The sequence below is a fragment of the Scyliorhinus torazame genome, chromosome 16, assembly GCF_047496885.1.
Source record: "Scyliorhinus torazame isolate Kashiwa2021f chromosome 16, sScyTor2.1, whole genome shotgun sequence".
Lineage (NCBI taxonomy): Eukaryota > Metazoa > Chordata > Chondrichthyes > Carcharhiniformes > Scyliorhinidae > Scyliorhinus > Scyliorhinus torazame.
The window spans coordinates 116753068-116773463 of NC_092722.1; the positions used below are offsets into that span (position 1 = coordinate 116753068).

A 20396-nucleotide genomic window follows, 5' to 3' on the forward strand; every position below is an offset into this window, starting at 1 on the left:
CCAACCATTCTCTGTCCCTTAGCCCATGTCCCTCCCTCGTCAGCAGGACATTTACCTCCCCTCCCCCCCAGTAACAACACTCTGTAACCCAACCCCTTTAATAAACCGAACATATGCACGCCTCCCACTGCGCCTCCGAGAGCTAGCCCGCCCAGCTAGCTTGGTGGCCCCCATCCCTGGTGCCGGATAGTCTCCCACCTATTGTTTCCTCCCCCCCCTCCCCCCCCTCATTCAAACATACTCCAACATCAACAATCCCCATACAATTGCCCGACAGAAAAACACCAAGATCTAAACAAGCACACCTCCATCCCCCAACAGTGCAAATAAAAACCTTAACTCACTCAGCTCTGTCGCTGGTCCCAAATCAATGCAAAAGGCATTACAAACAGCTTACACAAAACAAAAAACGAGAAACTTTTTTAAAAAAGAACAGAAAAAAAACAAAAACATGAACATTGCAGCAAAGTTCAAAAGTTCTCAGTCCACCATCAGTCCTTTCCTTTTCGCGAAGTCCAGCGCGTCCTCAGGCGACTCAAAATAAAAGTGCTGTTCCTCGTGCCTGACCCAGAGACGGGCCGGATACAACAGTCTGAACTCCACCTTTTTTTTGAAAAGGATCGACCTAATCTGGTTGAAGCCTGCTCTTCTCCTGGCCACCTCCACACTCAGGTCTTGGTAAACCCGCAGGATGCTGTTGTCCCACTTACAACTCCGTGTCTGCTTGGCCCACGGTAGAATACGCTCCTTATCCAAGTACCTGTGGAATCTCACCAACATTGCCATCGGGGGGTCCCCCTTTCACGGCTTCCTCGCGAGTGCTCTGTGAGCCCTGTCCACCTCCAAGGGCTGGGACAATGCCCCATCCCCCAGCAGCTTCTCAAGCATGTCTGAGATGTATGCCCCAGTGTCCGCTCCTTCGGACCCCTCCGGGAGCCCAACGATTCTCAAGTTCTGCCGGCAGGACTTATTCTCTAGGTCCTCCACCTTCTCCAGGAGCTTCTTCTGCTGGTCTCTCAGCATCCCCACCTCCAACTCCACCGCAATTTGATGTTCCTCCTGCTCAGCCAGCGCCTCTCTACCTTCTGGATCGCCCGATCTTGGGCGTCCAATCTAATCTCCAGCCGCTCAATTGACGCTTTTATCGGATCCAAGCAGTCCCGTTTCTGCTTAGCAAAGCCTTCCTGAATAACTTGCATCAGCTGCTCCGTTGACCGCTGGGTCGACAAACCAGAGGTCCCATCCTCCGCCATGCTGTCTCCTGCTGCAGCTTCAGCCCAAGCCTTCTCTGTCTTTCTGTTTCTGCCTTTACGAGCACTTCTAGTCCTTCTCTCCATGCACCGATGTGGGAATTCAGTACACAATTGCCTCTGTCACCAGTTTTACAATTCAAGTCCGGTAGAAAATCGGAGGAAAACGTCCTAAAGTCCGACCCGAGCGGAAGCCACCAAATGTGCGACTTACTCCTCATAGCCGCCACCGGAAGTCCCCTATCTATGTACCTTTAATGCATTGAGGCATGTGTACCTGAATTGATGGAGGGGGTGTGTAAGTAGTATGACGGTACATCATCAGAGTACCTACCATCATCTGAGGACTCCTTTATCTAATCCCTCATTAGCTCTTATGGTGCCTTTGAAGGAGTTCAAATGCATGAATTAATGAAAATGGGAATGGAAATGGATAAAATCTCAACATATTGCATAGCATGACATTTCAGAAAATGGTGCCAACAAATCAACCAGTGGCTGTTAAGTGCCATGTGGCAGTGTATTGTCTAATGCTGACATTGCGTCTCTAGACTACTCCCCTTTGATCTGTCAATCGCTGATGTGTGTGTGTCACCCTGTTGATCCAGGGTTTCCTGCTCCATCGTGGTCAGGGTGGTTATAGCTGAAGTGGATCACAGGTTCCTGGAGTTGTGCACCTTCTCCTGCATAAGGGAAAGCAAAGAGTAATGAGTAAGAAATGAATTGTGTTATGAGGATGGAACAAGGATATTTGAAAAAAGTGGCTGTGAGGGATGGGTGCGAGAGGGCAATATGATGAGTCTGAATGCTGACTGTTCAGATGAAGATCCGAGGTGATGCCTGGACAGAAAGTAGTATGTGGGACTGCAAGGTGTGCCGATCAGAGGAGCGCTGTGCGGGGGGAAACTAGGTCAGTCAGATAGTGATGAATGTTTACTGAAGGTGGCATGACACCATTGTCTTGCTGCTTTCAAAACGTTCTGCTTCGTTTGGATGGATGGCCTTGTCCTTCAGTCCACAGGAAAGAATGCCTCTTTTTTGACCCTCATCACCTCCAGTGTGACCTCCAGTGTGACCTCCAGGGAAGACTCAGGGAACGGTCTTCCCACATTTCCCTTCCGTGTTCTTGCCTTCAGTGTCCTTCAGGAACAAACTGTCCTGTAGCTATTCTGATGCCTGATGGGATCACTTTAAATAGAGCAGCGTCAGTGACGGGAAGCAAGTCAACACCACCCCCAAAATGTTTTTGATTTCCACAAAACCCAAAAGAAGGGTTCTAATCCCGTTGGCACAACAAAAAGATTTCTCACCCTCTGCCAGCGTCCTAGTGCATATGCGACAGTTCCCTTAAAGTTCCGTATATATTGCTTTTCCTTCTTCGTCATTGGAACAATACTTTGGAATTCCTTACATAACAGCATTCTTGGGAACCTTCGTCAGATGTTTACGAAAAAGACCCGCCAGTGCAGGTCACATGTCCAAAAGCTAGCAGTCTTTGTACCACTTCAGATTTTCCTGGATTTTGGATTACCCACTGAATCAGATAAAATCAAGCATACGATAAAGGTAACCATTTTACTTTCAAGTTTCAGGACTGGTCTGAGGTCTCTCAAATTTTTTAATGATATTGGCAATCCCTCCTGAACACCTGTATTAACATATTCTTGGTGAGGCAAGGTCCTCGTATTTAATTTCAGTATTTAATGTCCAGGCTCCAGAGTGTGAGGGGTCTAAGACCTCACTTTATATTTCTTTTACAATATATATATGGATATTCTCATGGCTACTCCTAAAACTTTAAAAGTTGGATAACATGAGTGAAGCGAAGCTATGTCAGAGTGTGACCCTCAAACAAAAAGAGCTATCTGGCAGTAATGCAGAAACTTGAACCTTAGTATCTCTGAAGAGACAGTAATGACCCCCCTGAGGGCTGCACAGACCAAATTCAAAAAGAGCTATACGAAAGCCACCTTCATTTCATAACCAGGTTTGACCACCCAGAGTGATGTTGTCTGTTCGGGCAAAGGATCCCCACATTCCTCCTTTCAATTCTTAATGGTTGGGACATTTCACCATCTCGGGAATTCAGACAATGGATGAAGACAATGTGGAGAGGTGGGACTCGTGTCGTGGACCTCTAGCTTGTGTAACCAGCACTATTGACTTGCTCAACAACAATAACTCAGTCTGCCATTTTACCATTCAACCAGCAGCATCGCAGAAAGAGGAGCTCTGTCTAGACTGAATACCTGGCCCCATCGGCACCGTTTCTACTGGAATTTCTGTACCATTGCCTGGAATACTGATTCATCTCGGTCTGCCTATCTCATTGTGTGAAGCCAACACCACCAGACAAGTGAATTGTGCTACATTAATTTCAGCCCACTGACCTTAGTGAAGGAATACCTCATTGGACTTTGATTCTGGACTCATATGAAACAATATTTATTTTCTTTGTGGTCACTGCCCTGTAAATCTTTTCCCTATCCCTCTTTTACGGTATGAGTGCAAAGGAGCACATGTTGCTTCCATCTTCCCATGTTTCAGTGTGTGAAAATAAACTAAACCTTTGAGTTCACCATATCTCAAGTTTGCTGTAGGATTATTGATTTAAAATTGATTCATACCAAAACTGAGGGGCTTGAAAATATTTAGAGATGGAAGCAAAACAAAAACACCTTTCTTATGCAGACTGATCGTGAGTGGAGAAATTAGTGCACGTTAAATTAACATCCCCTCCTATCCAAACCAAGAGTGAGAGCACCAAAAATACCATTCAGTGGTCTCAATGATTTCAAGGACGTGATTTGTGTAAGCACCCTTGTAACCACATATTGTATTTCGAGTTTGCAATTATTCATCTTTTTCTCCATTCACCATGTACAGTGGGCTGGGAGGAAAATGTCCATTTTTTTTAACTATTCCGGTTTTCAGGCACCCTGATTTAGCATTAAAAGGTCAGATAAAAGAATAACATCAACAGAATTTCACTGTCCTAATTATGACACAGAGTTCTTGTTGAACACAGATCACTTGATACACAGAGAGACATGCCAAGAACCAAAATGAATGAGCAGAAGGAGGTAACCATCCTATTGTTAGCAATATCAAAAGCAGCTGTGGAGCTGCCATATATTCAATGTGAGGGAGGAAATATCTATGCCTGTTTCAAAAGGCGTTCACTTCTGTGCATTCCCTTGTCTTTTTGCTCCACCATTGCTCCAACATTGGCGGCAGAATCATTAAATGTCTGTCTCATGTTCTGCAATTTTCCCCCTAAACTCCATGGGTGGAATTTTACCTTATTTTGTCTGACTATGGCAGTGGGCAGAAAAAGCGGCATTGAAGCCAATGGCTTGTTGTTTGGGACACAGAAAAAACAACTTCAAGGGGCAGTTCCCACAGCATTACACTGGTGCGGTGAGCTCTGACTGAGCCGACACACCAGCAATTTTGTTTTTAAAGATCAGGGCACCATTTATAAAGGCCACCTCGGTGCACAAAAGTTCACTTGCAATTTGCCCCCCACCACCCACTTGCTCCCCTCCCCCCCCTCCCATGAAAAGGCACTCATGAAAAGCCCCAAGGCACTGCCTCTAGCACCTTCCCCCAGCAAGTGCCGGGGCATGCCCCTCTCCCCCTAAATGAAACACTCACCTGAGCTCCTCTAGGAGACCTGCCCATCAGGTGTACGTTGTGGGAGACTAATTGAAATTCACGCCAGTAGCCCTCATGCTGACATGAATGGATTATCTTATAGGGGGGGAAATGATCAGACGTAGAGGCCTGATAATGATATTAAAATTTATTATAATGGTGTTGCCACCGTTCAACGTTGGGATTCCTGTTACGTCAATGGCGGGGAGAATCTCAGTCAGACTTCCCGCCCAGGTCAAACACAAGTTGGGCAACACACGAGATTCACTCCCCCATCACCAATCCCACCCAGGAAGAATGGGAGCGGAAAATCTCGGTCTATTGCGCCGCCCTGACACCAGCCGGCCGATTCTCCGGCACGATTCCCGGGCGCCCGCGGGATCGCCTCTGCGCTGTTCGGGGGCCGTTGAAAGCTGGGCCCGGGCGATTCTCCAGGCCTCGACGAGCCGAGTGCCAGCCAAGTTCGGCCGAGTCCCACCGGCGTGGGTTATGTATGGTTCCACCAAGCGGGACCTCGGAGTTCTGGTTGCGGGGGCTGGCCTGGTGGGGGGGCGGCGGGATCCGACCCCGAAGGGGGCCCCCATGGCGGCCTGGCCCGCGATCGGGGTCCACCGATCGGTGGGCGGGCTAGGTCCGTGGGGGGCCTATGTTCCTCCACACCGGGCCCCTGTAGGGCTCTGCCATATTGCCTGGGGCCGGGGCGGAGATGGGAACCCACACGCATGCGTGGACTCTCGCCGGCCGTGGCGTTCATGGGCGGACTCGCGCCGGCCATGGCGGGCTGGCTTTCAGGCGCCGGAGTTACGGACACCACTCTGGCGCCATACTAGCCCACGAGGAAGGGGTGAATACCTGCCACTTGAGGCACGTTGACACCGGAGTGGCTCGTGCCGCTTTTCACTCCAGCGTCAGAACCTGGCCGCGGGATTGGAGAATCCCGGCCCATGACTCTGTTCTTTATAGACTTTCCCAGAATTTATTGATTCAATCAAGCTTTAAGTCACCTTAGCAAATCTTTCCCTTCTGCTCTGATTTGTTTGCTTATGTGCTCCTGTGCCTTGAAATACTTATTTTCACATTAAAAGCACTGCATTAATGCAAATGGTTATTGTAGGCCACTGCCAGCTCCATAAAGATTAGAGAGTTTGTATTCATTTTGCGATGAAGCCACTTATGATTCTTTTGTGAGTTGTATGATTCAGAGATTAGTTTTGGAATGCACACATCTCATATGCAATATTTTGATTGCAAGAAGATGCACTCAAATGTATAATTTCACCAATATGAACAATTCCGAGTTCTTGTATATAGTTTGCGAGCTAAATCTGCAAATTAAAATATATTCTCATTTCTGGGTTGGAAAATTGTGAATTCAAGTCCCACTACAGATTTGATCTCTTAGTCTAGGCTGACACAGAGAAGTACTGAGGCACTGTCTGAGATACCTACTTTTAGATGGGTTATTGGATACGAAAGATCCCATGGCGCTCTGAAGAACTGTTGCCAATTCTCCTGATTTCCTAGATAGCATTCTTCCCACAACCAAAGCCATTAAAAACAGATCAACTGGTTACCATTCATTTGCTCTTTATGGGATCTGGCTGAGTGCAAATTGTCTGTGACTTTTACCTCCATAACAGTGTCTCAATTTCAAAAGTAATTCAAGGGTTGTAAAGTACTTTCGGATGTCCTGAGGGCATGATAACGTTCTGCATAAATGCAAGTTCGATCTTGAATACACACTGCCTTAGTGTAAAAAATGACAAGAATGGAAAATAAAAAATGTGGTAATCTAGACCATCCTTCTCCACTCATGTTCCATCTGATTTGTTTGACATTTTGTAGCTTGTTTTGTAGCTTGTTATCCAAGTGGGGGGGGGGGGGGGGGATGTCAGGTAATCTATGTAGATGGAGGTTCAAGCAAGAAGATGTTTGAAATAAGTGGTACTTACTGGATTTTTCCCCCCAGTGATGATAGTGCATAGCTCTGTACAAATAAGCAGTGGAATTACAGAATTTAGTGTTTTACAATTTTCATGCCATGTACAAGGCGTTGTGTTATTACACCACCTATTAACAGCAATCTTTTGCATAACATGACCGCGCTTCAAAAAGATTAAAATTTGTTATTGTTTGCATTGTACTTCGTATTGTTGTACCTAGCATATTGCTATACCCTGGGTACAAGATCAAAATTTGGGAAGTCTTAACTGTGTCAATTTCAATTATCCCCTTGAGTGCCCCCTTTCATTGTGATGAATAATTCAGGTTCTTTTGTGTTTGTGAGATTCAGTCACTCATCTGGAATTGAATGAGTTGATGAAATATACTTGTAAATATGCAGATTTAAGCCACAGTTTCACTCCCCATCCATGGGAAGAGAGTTGTCTTTGTTTTGGGATTGTCTTATCAGCAGGAACGATGTCTGATGGTAAATGTTGGTGGGGGGTGGGAAATAAAACAAATCAACCTGTTTGAAGCAACAAATATGGCATGCATTTGTTGGTATTACGTGTGCTGGGTAGAAGTTGGTAATTTATACTCCAGGCTGGGCTGAGGAGTCTCAGGCTGCATACAGTAACTGATCCGTTTAACAGAGCAGCGAGGAATACAATCGGAGGTGTAATGATATGTATATATGTGGACAAGTAAAGGGTTAATTATTACATTTCAGTGCAACACAACCACTAGAGGGCACCACTAGTTCCCACTATAAATATGAGAACTCAGAGGATCTTGGGTAGTTCTTCCCAGGAGTTCCTAGACAGTAGAGTGGAAGAGAGATAGATCACAGCATAATTAATAATAGATAGAAGCAGCACATGGAGTTTAAATTAGTTATTACTTTAATATAGATTAGTTGATTACTAGTTATAGTTCTGTGGAGTGTGCAAACTCAATATTAATCAATCGTTAAAGTTAAAGATTGGTGGTTTCTTCAGAATCACACCAGCAGACCATTCTGTATTACGAAGCAAAGAGTAATGACATATTCCAAAGATTAATATGACAGGAGGCACATCTATCACTCGGGCACATACAGTTTGGAACAAATTAAGTTAACTGTGGGTAAACAGGACAAGTCGCTGCAACAATGTTCTGGCAAAGAGCAGCAATGTCAAAACAAAGGACAGAAAATAGTCTCTATATAAGGTCCAGAAAGGAGTCCACACTGAGTTGAACAGGTTGAGTCAAAGGAAATAGGATTAATGAAACAGAACAAGAGTACAGAGCAATTACTCTCTACAGAGACAGCTCACAGTTCACGGCCATCGGCCATGTTGAAGGGGGACCCCGACCCTTAGTGGGGGAGTGTGTATTCCCCATTGGGACTATCAATCCCCCAGTCTCATAGTGTCCCATCGCCTGCTTAAGGTTCCATTAGTATCCCATGGCCATCTTAGCCCCAGGTAATGACAGTCTCAACATTAGGGACATTCATCAAAAGATTTAGGAAAGAAATAATACATTGAATTCAAAGATGAAAAAAATCACTACGTACATTAAAAATGCAGAAAATAAACAAAAACTTCATTAAACTAACCAGTTTCAAGCATAATTGATGCAGAACTAAACATAATACACTTAATAAGGTGAAACTTTAATCCTGATTCCTGGCTCAATTTGTTAAGTGTGAAATGCAGTGAGAAAGAATGAATGCCTTGATACAGAACGTTTTAAATCCTCAGGAATTATCTGTGCTTCACAGTCAATTAATTACATTTTAAACCAGTCACTGCTGTTACATCGACAAACATAGCATCCAGTTTGTAGACAAGCACCTACGAGATGAATGATCAGGCAATCTGCTTTTGATTGCGATGGTTGTGGGATAAATATAGGATATTGGGAGAACTCACCTGCTCTTGAGCAACTAATGTCTCATGGGATCTTTTATATCCAATGAATGGGCAGATTGATCCTCAGCTAAACAATCCATCAAAAGACAGCGCTGGGCTGGATTTTCCACCCTGTGACACGGATTTCCGAAACGTGATTGGGCAGAGATTCGCACATGAGCCGAAAATCAGAGAAAATAAAAAAACCTGCCCGGAGTCTCACAGACCTTGGTGCACAGGCGCATCTGCACCATCACGGAGGTCCTATATGCCGGGTCAGCACAATATATCAAATTCAATGTGGACCGAGCCAACCAGGATGCCCGGCAGCGGGCTTTGCCGCCATCGCCGGGATGCCCCAGGCCCAGCGGGTGATCGATCGGATGCATGTCTCCCGATGAGCACTGGCCATGATAGGCCTGTCTTCACAAACCAAAAGGGGTTCTACTTAATAAACGTGTAGCTGGTGAGTGACCATGAGCTGCAATTCATGCATGTTTCCGCCCAATACCCGGACAGTGTGTATGACATCTTCATCCTGGCACACTCGAAGGTTCCTGACACCTTCAAGGCACACCCCAGGATGAGGGGTTGGCTCCTGGGCATCAGACAGTATCCGCTGCTGTCGTGGCTGATGATGCCCATCCTGACGCTACAGATCGATGTAAGGACATGCTGCAACTATGCCCATGCAGCGACGAGGTGTATTAGAGCTGTGCTTCCTGAAGATGAGATTCAGGTGCCACTCTGGAGGAGTCCTCCAGTACAGCGCTATGAGAGTCCCCCACATTGGGGTGGTCTGCTGCATCCTCCACAACATCACACAGCAGAGGGTCGACGTGCTGGAAGAGGGGGATGAACGCCAGGTCTCGTCGGATGTGGAGGAGGGCTAGGATAGGCAGGACATGGTGCTCAACTACGGGGCCTGGCCATTGGCATGAACTTCCTCACACCGACCCCAATGACCGCCAGCTGATCAACCCCTCCCCTGACCACCTTCCCTGCACCAAACCTCTCCATGATTCCTACCTGCCTCACTATGGGGTGCAGGCCCTGGGTTAGCAGTAACAGCAGGGCTGGTTCACGGGATGGAGGATGATGATGACCTACTGCGCGATAAGCTCTGGTGCTCAACGTTGTTCGACAAAATTTGACTTCTGCCTATGGTAGCACTTTCCACCTGGGTGATACCTCCATGCTTGCTGGCCATTCCATCCCACGGTCCCATTGAATCCTTGGGGTGGTGGAGGTGGGGACGGTGCACAGGGGGCAAGAGGTTCGGTTGAGAGGGAGAGGAAAGGCTGGGGTACCGGGGCAATGTGCAGTGTCCGACCTGGGGTCCACTTCGAACAACTGCCCATAATTAATTGGCAATTTAGCAGGGCTGATTCACCTGCTCTGCACATCGCTTTGGGTTGTGGGGCTGCACAAGTGTCAACTTAACTGCTGTCTATCTTTCTAGCCTTATGGGCCCTCACACTATGTCTAGGTGGATCCCCAGGCAGTACATCAGGAGTGGAGGTGGCCTGCTTCGATTCCCGCCCTGTGACATCAGTCCTGTTTGGCAGCCGTCCTCTGGAATGACTGGGCCTGGATAAGCCCGGAAGTCTCTCAGATGTCCCATATTATGTTGTAATACTGTTCTGCCCATTGCCCAACAGATGCACCAGGGGCAGGAAGAGGGGGTAGTCCGAGGCTCTGTGGTGTTCCAACACCTCCCCTGTGAGAGTCACCGTCATGGGCCCCGTCACCTCTTCCTACCTTGCGGTGCCTTATGGCTGTCGGGCTACTCTTTGGGATGGGAGTTCGCTCGGAGCAAACTCTTGGGGCTCCTCCGCCACCCGGCGCTGCCAGTCCTGGAGGCCTCTTGTCGTCTCGACCAGGGTTCTATGCTCGTGCACATGGACTGGGCCACCTCCTTCTGGGACTGTGCTACATCACTCAGTGGTTAGCACTGCTGCCTCACAGTGTCAGGGACCCGGGTTAAATTCCGGCAATGGCTGGCTGTCTGCGTGGAGTTTGCACATTGTCCCCGTGTCTGCTTGGGTTTCTTCCGGGTTCCCTTCCACTGTGCAAAGATATGTAGGTTAGGTGGATTGGCCATGCTAAATTGCCCTTTGGTGCCTAGGGATGCGTGGGTTAAGTGGGGTTACGGCGTTGCAGGGATAGGGTAGGAGCCTGTTTTGGGTGCCCTCTCAGAGGGTAGGTGCCCATTCGATGGGTCGAATGGCAGCCAGCTCAGGTCAGCCAGCGCCCGGGCAATGCTTTTGTTGCCCTCTGCCATAACCTGTAGTGACTGTGCCAAGCTCTGGAGTGCCGCTGCAATGTCAAGGTGGCCCTTGTACATAGCTGCCTGTGACAGGGCAGCCCTGTACTGTGCCTCGGCCACCTCCCGCACAGATTCCCTCAGACGTTGGACGTCCTAACCCATGGCCGATATCTTCGCCCTCAAGGCCTCCACCACGGACACCACCTGTGCGGTGTTGGCCTGGGTGGACTCCTCCAGCAGCACCTGCAGTTGCTGGATGGTTGCTGAAAACCCCTCAGGTAGTCCCCGGCTCTGTGTCTGCATCTCCATTATTGATGGGACCGCCCTTTCTAGAAGCCCAAGACCCAACTGGATGGCAGCTTTCTCTGGGATCAGGCCACCCTCTGTGCGTCCGCCCCCTCAGGGGCTCCTACCTCCACCTGATATACCGCTGCACGTGTGTGGTGCGCTCCTGATAGTGCCCCTGAAGCCTCTGCACTAACATGCCCAACTGAAGTGAGTGTCTCTGGGATGTTGGTTACAGCTGTGATGGAAAGTCAGTGTCGTACCTAGACTGGTGCTCCGGTATGTCTTGGGCTGGTGTTTGGGGGATCGCGTCACTGCCCGTTGCCGACTCTTCATGGGAATCCACTTGGGGTCAGGGGCGGGGGACACGTGAAGGGTCCACCTTGTCGCCAGGTGATCCTGCAAGACACAGGACAAGATGTATGATTGGTTCGCAGGTTGGGGTGGTGAGGGGATGGTGAAAGGATGGTGACAAGGGGGTGTGGGGTGTCAAGGGCGTGGTGAGGGGGTGGTGTGGGGGTCATGCCATGCGTGCCATCGGGACATCACAACTCAGCTGGGCTCACTTGGTTGCCTGATACTGACCTCCGCCTCGGTGACTGCCCTCTCCCTGTGCCCACCAACCAGTGGTGTAGGATGGGAGCACGCACACTGCCGGCGGGTGTGGTTCAGTCCCCCTCCCGATGGGCGAGGAATGTTACAGCTGTGTGGGACAGGGATTGGTCTACTCACCCTGGCCACCCGGAGGAGGTCGTACGGCTTCTTCCTGCACTGCTGTCACTCCTAGTGGTGGGGCCCACGGTGCTCACGGCCTCTGCCACCTATGCCCAGATCCGGTGTATGGTGGCGGACGGCATCCTCCTTCCCACCCTGGAGAACAGGATGGCCCGCATCTCCTCCACAGCGTCCAGCAGGGTCTCGAACTCTGCATCTGTGAACCGGGGTGCTGCTCTTCGTGCTGTCACCTTGTTTGGTGGGATGAGTGTGTGTGGGGAATGGAGTGCTAAGATTCTGGGATTCTGGAATTTGGACTGAGCGACAGTGAAGAAACAGCACTATGGTTCCAAGTCCAGATGGCGTGTGTGGCTTGGAAAGAAACCCGAATGTGGTGGTGTTCCCATACATCTGCTGCTCTTGTCCTTCTGGATGCTAGTGGTCACGGGTTTGGGAGGTGCTATTGAAAGAGCCTTAATGAGTTACTGCAGTGCATCTTTTGCTGCAACTATAAGTCTGTTGTGAAGAGAGTGAATGTTGAAGGTGGTGGATTGGGTATGGATTATGTGAGCTGCTTTGCGCTGGATGGTGTTGAGCTTCTTGAATGTTGATGAAGCAGTACTCATCCAGGCAATTGGAGAGGATTCAATCACACTCCTGACTTGGGCCTTGTAGATGGTGGAAATGCTTTGGGGAATCAGGAAGTGAATTATTCTCTGCATAGTTCCCAGTCTCTCACCTGCTCTTGCAGCCACAGTATTTATAAGGTTGGTCCAGTTTATTTTCTAGTCAAGGGTAATCTTCAGGCTGTTAATGGTGGGGAATTCAATGAAGGTAATGCCATTTAATGTCAAGGGGAGATGGTTGGATTAATTTTTGCTGGCACTTGTGTGGCAGGAATGTAACCAAAGCCTGAACATTGTCCAGGTCTTGTTGTATATGGACAAGATCACTTCAGTATTGAGGATTCACGAATGGCGCTGAACATTTGTGCAAAGATGAGTGAACATCCTCACTTCTGACCTTATGTTGGAAGGAAGGTCATTAAAAAATCAGCTAAAGATGTTTGGGCCAAGGATATTACTCTGAGGGACTCCTGTAGTGGTGTCCTGTGACTGAGATGATTGGCTTCCACAAGCATCTTTCTTTTTCCAGCTATGACTCCAACCAATGGAGAGTTTTATCCCTTATTCCCATTGACTCTGGTTTTATTTGGGCTCCTTGATGCCACTTTCAGTCAAATGCTGCCTTTGATGTCACCTCATCACAGGAGCTCAGCTCTTTTGTCCATGCTTGAACCAAGGCTGTAGTGAGGTCAGGAGCTGAGTGGCTCTGGCAGAAACCCAAACTAAGTGTCAGAGAGCAAGAGCTGCTTAATAGCATTGTTGATATACTCCCATCACTTTGCTGGTGGTTGAGAGTCGACTGATGGAATTGGCTGGGTTGGATTTGTCCTGTTTTTTGTGCACAGGATAAACCGGGGCAATTTCACACATTGTCAAGTAGATGCCAATGTTCTAGCTGTAGTGGAACAAGATGGCTGAGGGAGCATCTAGTTTTGCGATACAAGTCTTTAGTACTGTTGCTGGGCTATTACCAGGGCCCACAGCCTTTACAGGATTCCGTTTTCAACTGCAGAACAGCTTTCAACTGTTTCTTGACATCACATGGAGTGAATCTAATTGGCTGAAGACTGGCGTCTTCAAAGCTGGGGATTTCAGTTGGATGCTGAGATGGATCATCCACTTGGCACTTCTGTCTGAAGATGATTGCAAATGCAAATGCCTTGTCTTTTGCACTGGTATACTGAGCTCCCCCATCATTGAGGGTGGACATACTTGTGGACTCTTATCCACAAGTTACTTGTCTAATTGCTCACCACCATACACGGCTGTATGTGACAGAGCTTAGATTTGCTTTGTTGGTTGTAGGCAGCCTTACTCTGTCTATCACTTGCTTCTTATGCTGTTTGTCATGCACTTAGTCCTGTGTTGCAGCTTCACCAGGTTCGCCATTTTTAGGTATGCCTGCTCCTGCTCCAAGCATGCCCTTATGCACCATTTATTTATCATTTTAGTCTCTTAATTCATTTAGTATGAACGTGAGTAAACCATTACTCCCTGCCAATTTCAGTCACAATTCTAATAATAATAACCTTTTATTGTCACAAATATGAAGTTGCTGTGAAAAAACCCTGGTCGCCACATTCCGGCGCCTGTTCGGGTCAGCAGGTACGGGAATGGTTTGAAGATGTATTTAGAATTGAAATTTCCCACACTCATTGAATAATGCTTCTACCAGCTTTACTTATTGTTTAAAATGAAGTGTGCTGCTGTTCCCTTGTCCCTCTGAATGTCCAGAATGTTAATGCAAAGGTAGCACCGTGACACAGAAAACTGTCATGCGTACTAAAGTTATGAGCTAGAAAAATCTCTGCAAGAGTGTTGGTCTCATCGGTTTGACTCGGCACTAAATTCTTTTTAACTTCAGCTTAACCAGCAGGTTATCTTTAATACAACAGCCATAGATTAGAAAGTGTAATCATAGTCATGGAGGGATCAAAGGATTGATATAAGTTTACGTGGGGAATTAAAAATTAGGAGCTGATTTTTGCAGACCATTGATCCGCGCTGCCAACCCCTCTAGAAAATGTTTTTTAACAGATGGAGTAGAATAATAATAATCTTTATTATCTATATTTTGTAACCGGTAGTCTTCGGCAATAACCACATGTCCACAACAAAGCGGGGAAATTTTTTTGAGAACTGCAAAGTTTCAAATTAGAATCATAATGTGAGTTTAACCAAGAGAAAGATAAATGTGCTGCAGCCCTCTGAATATTCACGAGATCCAGAAAAAGCTTTTTTTTTGCGTATTATTAAAAGGACCTGCTATTTTAACATTAATCTGATCATATTTAAATAGCCTCAAGGTTTTTGCATTGAGGTGTTATTGATGGCATATGACAACTTCAATCAGTGGTTGCTTGCCCCTTTTTCATTATCTGTTGCTCAGAAAAACTGGAATGTTTCAATGAGAGTAAGATCAGTGTAATACATCTTGGACAAATATTGACTCTGAAATTTTCCTTTTATTTCATTATTAATAGCCTCCGTCAAATATCCAGTCCATTGTGGTTGTGCTCGATTGCATGAACTTGCGAGTTGGGAGTGTCATCAAACATGAAGTACGAATTATAGTAAGGGATCGAAACGATAACTCTCCATCTTTTCAGCAAACACGATACCATGTGGAAATTAATGAGGTCAGTGTTAAAATCCAGTTGATGGATTATCTGGCATGCAATTCTCAAAAATATGTTCTTTGAATTAAATATCTGTGAAGTTAACATTTGTAAGAGTAGACACTTCCAGAGTCTGAGTGTTCAGCTGTATGTACATCAGACTAGATCAAGCTGCACATTATTCCACTTGAAAATGCAGAACTACAAGACTAATTAATTCTTCCCAGTAAAACAAGTAATGAATCAGTATAATGTGCTTGTGTGTCTCGAAATCAATGAACTAAGAACTTGAAAGGCATTGAAAATGCTTCTGCTGTGTTGGAAATTAAATTTTCAGACCTTGAAACAGGCTGTGACATAAAGCAGCGATATGGTAGAAAGTACGACCAATTGATGAATTATTGAAGTTACTTTTTGAAAACTAAATTTCAAAAAGCCTCCTAAAAATATTTCAATTACTACTTACTCCAGAATTGAGGCATGGTGCTCAGCCTAAGTAGAACAGGGTATATTTACACACAATTGTTAGCGACAAAGCAAAATCAGGCAGCCTAATTGATCATCCAGAGAATGTTGTCTCATTCAGGTGATTGTATGACCACCGCTAATCGCAATTTGAGCAAAATATTGGTGAAGTATTTACTTGCTGGAAGTAAAATAACATATTTGAGCATTCTGAGGCTGGATATCTGAGGGTTGATTTTGCTGGAGTTAAAGTAATAAACTAGTTGCAGTTTCTTTATTATTACTCTCTTTTCTCAGCCTGGCAAATTGGTAATCATTTTCTGTAATCATTTTAATTTACTGTAACCATTTCAAATCTGTGCCCCGTTAAACCTGTAATCATGTGTACAAATAAATTTACCCCGGGAAGGATAATCGCATTTTCAGCGAGTCGGTTTGTTCTTTTGCAATTTACATGTCAAAATAGCTTAAGTAGGGTGCTTTATCAAAGATTGAAGTCATCATGTGAAGTCTACAATGCTATTTTGATAAGTCGGTGCTGTATAAAACAGACTTCTTGATTTCCTTCCAGCAGTGCAAAATAAGGACTGTCGTAATCTTTTCGTTCCAAGGTATCCCGAGATTTTTGCTATTCCTTGGCTTCATTAAGAAAATTAACAGTGCAACTAGGGAAGGGACAGTACTGGATCTGATATTGGGGAATGAACCTCGACAGGTGGTTGAGGTTTCAGTAGGGGAACATTTTGGGAGTAGTGACCACAATTCTGTAAGTTTTAGGGTACTTTTGGACAGGGATGAGGGCAACCTTCACGTTAAGATGCTAAACTGGGGAAAGGCAAATTATGATAACATTAGCCAGGAATTGAAAAATTTGGATTGGGTGCGGCTGATGGATAGTAAATCAATATCGGACATGTGGGAGTCTTTCAAGCGACAGTTGATTAGAATTCAGGAAAGTTCCTGAGAGAACAAAGGATAAGTATGGGAAGTTTAGGGAGCCTTGGATAACGAGGGATATTGTGAACCTCGTCAAAAAGAAAAAGGAAACTTTTGTACGGCCTAGAAGGGTGGGGACAGTCGAACCCCTTGAGGAGTATAAAGAAAGTAGGAAGGTACTAAAGCAGGAAATTAGGAGGACTAGGAGGGGTCATGAAAAGTCCTTGGCAAGTAGGATTAAGGTAAATCCCAAAGCATTCTATTCCTATGTAAAAAGCAAGAGGGTGGTCAGGGAAGGGATTGGACCACTTAAGGACAGTGGGGGGAATCTATGTGTTGAGCCAGAGGAAATGTGCGAGGTACTGAATGAGTACTTTGCATCAGTGTTCACCAAAGAAAGAGACTTTGTGGAAGATGATTCTAGGGTAGGGTATGTGGACAGTCTGGATCATTTTAACATTGAAAAAGAGGAGGTATTGGGTATTTTAAAAGATATTAAGGTAGATAGGTCTCCTGGGCCAGGTGGGATTTACCCTAGAATACTGAAGGAATCAAGGGTGGAAATTGCTGAGGCCTTGACTGACATCTTTGTATCCTCATTGGCTACAGGTGAGATCCCAGAGGACTGGAGAATAGCTAATGTGGTACCGCTGATTAAGAAAGGTAGCAGGGATAATCCTGGAAACTATAGGCCGGTGAGCCTCACATCGATAGTCGGTTAATTATTGGAGAGCATCCTCAGGGACAGGATTTAAACCCATTTGGAAACAAATGGACTCATAAATGATAGCATGGTTTTGTGAAAGGGAAGTCGTGCCTCAAGTTTTTTTGGGAGGTGACAAAGATGATCGATGAGGAGAGGGCGGTGGATGTTGTTTACATGGACTTCAGTAAAGCCTTTGACAAGGTGCCTCATGGCCGACTGGTACAAAAGGTGAAGTCACACGGCATCATAGATGGATCCATAAGATGGATACAGAACTGGCTCGGTCACAGAAGGCAAAGGGTAGCAGTAGAAGGGTGTTTTTCTGAATGGAAGGTTGTGACTATGGTGTTACATAGGAATCTGTGCTTGGGCCTCTGTTGTTAGTAGCGTACATAAACGATTTGTAGGAAAATGTAGCCGATCTGATTAGTAAGTTCGCGGATGACACCAAGGTTGGTGGAGTGGCAGTTAGTGTTGAGGATTGTCAGAAGATATAGGTTGAAAGGTTGGAGACTTGGGCAGAGAAATGGCAAATGAAGTTTAATCTGGATAAATGTGAGATAATGCACTTTGGTAGGTCGAACATAGAGGGGAAATATACAGTAAATGGTAAAATTCTTAGGAATATAGACAGTCAGAGAGATCTGGGCTTGCAGCTCCACAGATCTTTGAAGGCCACAACACAAGTGGACAAAGTAGTCAAGAAAGCATACGGAATACTTGCCTTCATTGGACTGGCATTGAGTATAAAAACTGGCACGTCATGGTACATTTGAATAGAATCTTGTAAGACCGCATTTGGAATATTGCGCACAATTCTGGTCACCACAGTACCAGAAGGATGTGGAGGCTTTGGAGAGGGAGCAGAGGAGGTTTACCAGGATGTTGTCTGGTCTGGAGGGTGTTAGCTATATGGTGAGGCTGAATAGACTCGGGCTGTTTTGATTAGAAAGACGGAGATTGAGGGGTGATCTGATAGAGGTCTACAGATTATGAGGGGCATGGATAGAGTGGATGGGCAAGGGATCAAGTCGCCAGGGGGCATAGGTTTAAGGTTTGTGGGGCAAAGTTTAGAGGAGATGTGCGAGGCAGGTTTTTTACGCAGAGGGTGGTGAGTGCCTGGAACACGTTGACAGGGGAGGTTGTGGAAGTAGATACATTAACAGCGTTCAAAAGGCATCTCGACAAACACATGGATAGGATGGGTACAGAAGGATATGGCACAAGGAAGTGCTGAGGGTTTTGGCAAAGGTTGGTATCATGACGGGACAGGCTTGGAGGGCCGAAGGGCCTGTTCCTGTGCTGTATTCTTCTTTGTTATTGTTATTGAATTCAGCAAAGTTTAATGGTTTTGTATGTCAGGACCCATCCTGTTGATTCCCTTATTTTCCATTTATTTTCCTTTGTTGTCATCATTTTTGATCCATGGATATTTAATGGACTTTAAGTTGAGTAGAAGAAATGAGGAACTCAAAAGTTGCAAGATAGTACATTGTGCTGTGAAGATTTTGAGTTTGAACAGAAGCAATCAGACTTTATGGCACCTGAGGGATCGGAGGGATTCAGTTTGATTGGTTGGCTGGTGGCCAATGGATTGGCCAAAGACTGTACTCTGCCCGGTGACAAACAGTGAACTGGTGCGACAACAATAATCTCTCCCTCAATGTCAACAAAACAAAGGAGATTGTCATCGACTTCAGAAAGCGTAGAGGAGAACATGCCTCTGTCTACATCAGTGGGAACGAAGTAGAAAGGGTCGACAGCTTCAATATTTTAGGTGTCCAGATTACCAGCAACTGTCCTGGTCCCCTCATGGCGACACTATAGTTAAGAAAGCCCATCAACGACTCTACTTTCCCAGAAGACTAAGGAAATTTGGCATATCAGCTACGACTCTCACCAACTTTTACAGATGCACCATAGCAAGCATTCTTTCTGGTTGTATCACAGCTTGGTATGGTTCTTGCTCTGCCCAGGACCGCAGGAAACTACAAAAGGTTCTGAATGTAGCCCAGTCCATCACGCAAACCAGCCTCGCATCCATTGACTGTCTACAATTCCCGCTGCCTCGGAAAGGTAACCAGCATAGTTAAGGACCCCACGCACCCCGGACATACTCTCTTCCACCTTCTTCCATCAGGAAAAAGGGACAAAAGTTTGAGGTCACACAGCAACCGACTCAAGAACAACTTCTTCCTTGCTGCCAACAGACATTTGAATGGACCTACCTTGTGTTACGGAAAATTCCAAGGATTTTTACATGCACATAAAAAGCAAGAGGGTGCAGAAGAGATTTACCAGGATGTTGCCTGGTGTGGAGGGCATTAGTTATGAGGCGAGGTTGAATAAACTCGGTTTGTTCTCACTGGAACGACGGAAGTTGAGGGGCGACCTGATAGAGGTCTACAAAATTATGAGGGGCATAGATAGGGTGGATAGTAAGAGACTTTTTCCCAGGGTAGATGAGTCAATTACTCGGGGGCATAGGTTTAAGGTGCGAGGGGCAAGGTTTAGAGGAGATGTACGAGGCAAGTTTTTTACACATTGGGTAGTGGGTGCCTGGAACTCGCTGCCAGAGGAGGTGGTGGAAGCAGGGACGATAGTGACGTTTAAAAGTATTCAACAAATACTTTTGTATTTGAACGTATTTTGACAAATACTTGAATAGGATGGGAATAGAGGGATATGGACCCCGGAAGTGTAGAAGATTTTAGTTTAGACGGGCAGCATGGTCGGTACAAGCTTGGAGGGCCGAAGGACCTGTTCCTGTGCTGTACCTTTCTTTGTTCTTTTTTCTTTGTGTTAAATTGATCTTTTCCCTACACCCTGGGGGCAATACTCCGAGCCCCGCGCTGGGCCGGAGAATCGGCGCAACCGGGCCACAATGCCCCGACGGCGGCGCGCGATTCTCCGAGGTGCGGTTGGACCGAGCGGCCGCGCGGATATGACAGAGTCCCGCTGGCGCCGTTCACCCCTGGTTGCTGCCGGCGGAAACTCTGCGCGAACGGTCGGGTGCAGCCTGTGGGGGGTG

General features: G+C 46.4%; 1 protein-coding gene across 1 annotated transcript in view; it reads left to right on the top strand.

Annotated features, from left to right (window-relative positions):
* The window catches only part of pcdh15b (protocadherin-related 15b), a 2356722-nt gene that overhangs the window by 1444365 nt on the left and 891961 nt on the right, over nt 1-20396 (top strand). Inside the window, exon 11 of the mRNA XM_072478931.1 lies at nt 15124-15279. Coding sequence (XP_072335032.1) covers nt 15124-15279 — 156 coding nt within the window. The remainder of the gene's footprint in view (nt 1-15123; nt 15280-20396) is intronic.